The sequence below is a fragment of the Salvelinus namaycush genome, chromosome 33 (assembly GCF_016432855.1).
Source record: "Salvelinus namaycush isolate Seneca chromosome 33, SaNama_1.0, whole genome shotgun sequence".
Classification (NCBI taxonomy): domain Eukaryota; kingdom Metazoa; phylum Chordata; class Actinopteri; order Salmoniformes; family Salmonidae; genus Salvelinus; species Salvelinus namaycush.
In genome coordinates this window covers 12,264,073-12,268,575 of record NC_052339.1, presented here as the reverse complement: position 1 = coordinate 12,268,575, position 4,503 = coordinate 12,264,073, and the positions used below count along the sequence as shown (strand labels likewise).

General features: G+C 40.7%; 1 protein-coding gene across 1 annotated transcript in view; it reads right to left on the bottom strand.

Annotated features, from left to right (window-relative positions):
- The window catches only part of LOC120027743 (homeobox protein Mohawk-like), a 28,483-nt gene extending 26,280 nt beyond the window's left edge, over window positions 1-2,203 (bottom strand). The window contains exon 1 of the mRNA XM_038972748.1: window positions 2,019-2,203. Coding sequence (XP_038828676.1) covers window positions 2,019-2,203 — 185 coding nt within the window. The remainder of the gene's footprint in view (window positions 1-2,018) is intronic.
- Window positions 2,204-4,503: the final 2,300 nt, after the last annotated feature.

Genomic DNA, 4,503 nt, shown 5'->3' with positions numbered 1-4,503 from the left:
TTCCGTTCATTTTATAACCTTACTTGAAGAAGAATGGCTATCCTGAGTCATGACACGTAAAATGACCGTTGGAAAGTAGGCCTATGTAATTTTGTCACCAAAGTGTGCTATAATTAAGCTGGGGCAGGGAAGCGTTTTATTGGTTGCTTGTTTTCTCCTCAAAGCACGAAAACGTCGCAATGAAACAAATAATAACATTCAATTTTACACCCACGGGAGATGTGCCTCAAGTAGGGCTAACTTTTATGGTCGGTGTGGTGCAGTAGTGCTGTCAAGTCTACTCACCAACACGCAATGGCGTGTTTCAACCAAGCACATTGAGCAATATGTATTTTGGTAACAGCAAATTCTCAGACATTGATCATTAAAGGAATTCCAAATGAGATCAATTTGTTCCTGATACTTCTAATGTGCTGCCTATGACTTTTAAACCTGTAGATGTCACTATGGTGCTGCGATATTCCTGCTTTGTCTTATTTCTCCGAAGCTTCACTGCAGATGTAACATATTTTCTCCTAACCTCAAGTCTGCCTAAAGTAAGGTTCATGTTCTACAAATATTTTCCTTGTAACCTAGATCTGTATGAACAACCTAAAGAACATTTTACTCCCCTGTACTGAATTTTGGCGACACACACCTCGTATTTATTTTAATATTCTTAATTAGTAATGATATTCCCCCGGAAGCGGCACCTCACTGTCATTCTGTTATCCCTCGGTCTCTCCTTACACAATAACTCCAGCGCAGATGGAGACCGACGGCGTAGGATGTTTGCTTAAATGGATTCGTGTTTCACACAGCATCGCGTTTTTTTATTTTTTATTTATGTAACCTATATTTAACTAGGCAAGTCAGTTAAGAAGACATCCTTATTTACAATGACGGCTTATAAACAGTGGGTTAAATGCCTTGTTCAGATCGACAGATTTTTAACTTCTCAGTTCGGGGATTCGATCTCCCAACCTTTCGGTTACTGTCCCAACGCTCTAACCACTAGGCTACCTACCTTTCCATTCAATGCTGGTACCCATCCACCCATATATGAGACTACTGTACTGTCTGTAAATAAAATGCGCGTTGATTCGATTGTAACAGTCCACGGGACAATCTGGAGTTCTGACATGATTCCTTTTTTACTCGCTGTCTTATAAAAAAGAAGCCAATATTGACTACTAGACCACAGAGTTGAAGCAAGTGCACATTTATATAGGATATTATAAACAGAATAAAACGTGTTTTAAACATGCTACTGAACACGGACGGCCTAGATATTCTTAATTCCATTCCTTATTTAGATGTGTGTGTATTGGGTATATGTTGTGAAATTGTTAGATATTACTTGTTAGATATTACTGCACTGTCTGAGCTAGATGCGCAAGCATTTCGCTACACCCGCGATAACATATGCTAAACATGTGTATGTGACCAATACAATTTGAGTTGATTGATTAATCTGTAGATTTTATGTGAATATCAACACTAAAATGCAAACCAGGTTGCAATAGCAAATATACATTTCCTTCAATTTCCCTAAAACAAAAAGATCATATTACACTGATGGAAAAATGAAATATGCATGTATAACCTCCTAATTTGGTTAATATTTTGGCTGCATTGGGTGCAATGATTTTGTCATATTTTGCTTAGATTTTTTAGACAACTTTTTGTCTGAATTTATAATTGAGATTATTGTTTTAGAACATATCCAAAATATTATTAGATGACATTGCTTTCAAAAAGCCTACGACTTGCATTATAAACGCATACTTACGCACTATGCAGACTTGGTTATTTGGGGTCACCATAATCTAAGAAACTCATATGCACAATTTAAATTTGCAGCATCAACTTTTTACACCTTTTACACAGTCTGTATCACTCTGTCTTCAGTTGCGCCCCTTACCCAGATAGGACTATACAATGCAAACCAAATTGCAATAATTGAAAAATCGAAACACTGTTGCAAGTTTTGTTGTCTGATTCGTTTTTTTTAGGTTTGAATGAGTGACATAGCCTACCTCCTGTGTCTGATGCCGTTGTTGTCTTTGATAACTTGGTGATTGCTTGATAGCAGGTCTGGATGAAGGTCCGGATGCTGTCCATCTATTACGTCTAAATAATTTCTACTGCTCCTCTCGGCCTCCTTCGCCTTCTCATCGAAGAGGACCTGGTTACTCAATTTGTTAAATACAATAGTATTCATCTTTGGTTCGGTATTCCTCCGTATGATCTGCTGCGTAAAATCGGTCTGTCTTCTCGAAAGTGTTGCACTTGACGTTTTATTGAAGCTGCTGCTGCCCCCGGTGTCCCGGTGTCCCGGTGAGTCTCCTGTGAAACAAGTGGAAAACGGAGATGAGAAAGTCACGCAGCTGGGGTTAACAGATTCAGATGTACATCATTCGCTAAAGTCGGGTTTATGATTTTGTAATTATGATGATGCGCCCAAATCAAAGGTGCATTCATTGTATTTTATCCTAATTCATCATATGGTGGATCAATTTACGCACCAAGCGAAAGCCTGATTGAAACCACAAAGGCAGTAGGGTGATTTCTACCAAGTGCTCTTGACTATACTCAAAGATCACTATGAAGTTCATGCAATCTCAATAAAACGCTTCCCACTCCGCAGCGCGCGCGGTGCGGTACCATGCATCCAATAGGCATTCCTGTGAGTGATATTTTCATATTTTACTCACTAGGCTACTACTGTAGATTGACAACACAACCTCGCCATACAGAGCATCTCAATACATTGAGACAAAATACGGTCCATCAGATTAGCTAAATGGGTTCACAGTCGCACGGGCTCATTCGTGCATAATGTGATTCCAACCCCATTATTCCCCTGATTCAAAAAATATATAATGCATTCCACACCACTGCGTGTTGCCATGAAATCTCTAGAGCTTCGACAGAAATGTCAGAGGTGCAATTGAGCGCACTTTCTGACAGACAAAATTTCTCGGCTATAGTTATTTTTTCTTTCTTCTATTTGATTCAAACCGGTAATGTTTATGATTTAGCTACAATTACTACTGTCATACCGCAAAATATGTCATAACATGATCATAACTCCAGTCACGGGATAGACTGCCATCAGCGTGGAACAATGTTGCCAGATATATCCCATCTGAGGCATTATGCGCTTTAAAGTTACCGCAGTAGTTTTGCCATTGTAGTCACACATAGGAAACCACATCAAACGATATCCCATTCTCAGTTACCTGTACCGCAGCCCGCCTGCTTCTCGGTGTAGTTTGTAATCCTGCTTCCAGTTGTCCATTCCCTGCTCACATGCTCCCGTTCTAAGTTCCTGAGCTAAAACCACACGAACCGCGGTCGCCTTTCTGCTTTATTCAGTGGCCTCCGATTCTCAGCCCGAGAAGCTGAATATGTCACCCTTCTCATGTTTCCTAGCACAGAGCCCCAGCCTGCGAACATAAAGTTAATACTCTATGCCTGTTCCGCGGCACGCATCAGGGATACAGCGCTGCAGTGTTTCACTGCTAGTTTGCGTCTGGACTTTTTCCATCTGTCTATTATTGCACGATACCACTTTTCTGTGCTTTGCTTTGTATATCAGTTAGATGCTTGCTTCATTGTGTGTGCGCGCGTTTTCTTGAGAAAGTAGCGCGGAGTAGTCTGACTTGATGCAACACATTCTCACCGGAAAACGTTTCCCTGGCTTGGTCAATTGACTCTGTGCAGGTGCTCGTGTGTTTAGTGATATATTGCACTCATCTGGAGCTTGTAAAACACACTGGCGTGTATTCCTGGATGCCAAGGGATGCTAGGCTTCCCCCCCAAAAATTACCAAGAAAATTTGGAAAAAAACTACATAATTTAACTTTCTCTGTGTTTCATCATTTCCCTTCAATTCGCAATAGGCTGAAGTATCTCACAGGAGAAAGGATCCGAGCAAGCGAAACAGCGCCCCTCTGTCTCTGTATTTGTAGGCCATCTATCTGATGCTGTCTGGTCCAAAAGAGTATGACATTGTTGCCGCCCATAGCATTGAATGCAAGGGATGTGGCAAGCATTTGGCCCACCTTGATGAAAAAAAGTATAAAATAATAGCCAATCAGCGTTGAGCTAAACTGTGAATGGTCCTGACGCACCAAAAAAAAAGGGTAAAGGGAAGCCAGTTTGGATTTGGCATCACTCCTATCAAATCGAGTTGAGAGCATACCTCAATGACAGAAAAACATTGAATTGTTGCCTCTCAATGTGTTGTTGTCCTCCGGTGGCGAGCTAGCTTGCTAAAATTGACCCTTTCCTAAATTAGCCATGGATGGAGATAGAGATTTGGACTTAATCATCCGTACTAGCCAATGATTATAATGGTGAGTCTGATCCAACCATTAATTACTACATTATGCCCCTGGCCTGACAGGATGGAAGTTCAATATGTAGCTACAGTAGATGTAGAAGGCTAATGTTAACTAGCTAACAATGCCCATGAAAGAAAGTTAGGCTAGCAAGCAAGAATTTTAGCCAGGTAGC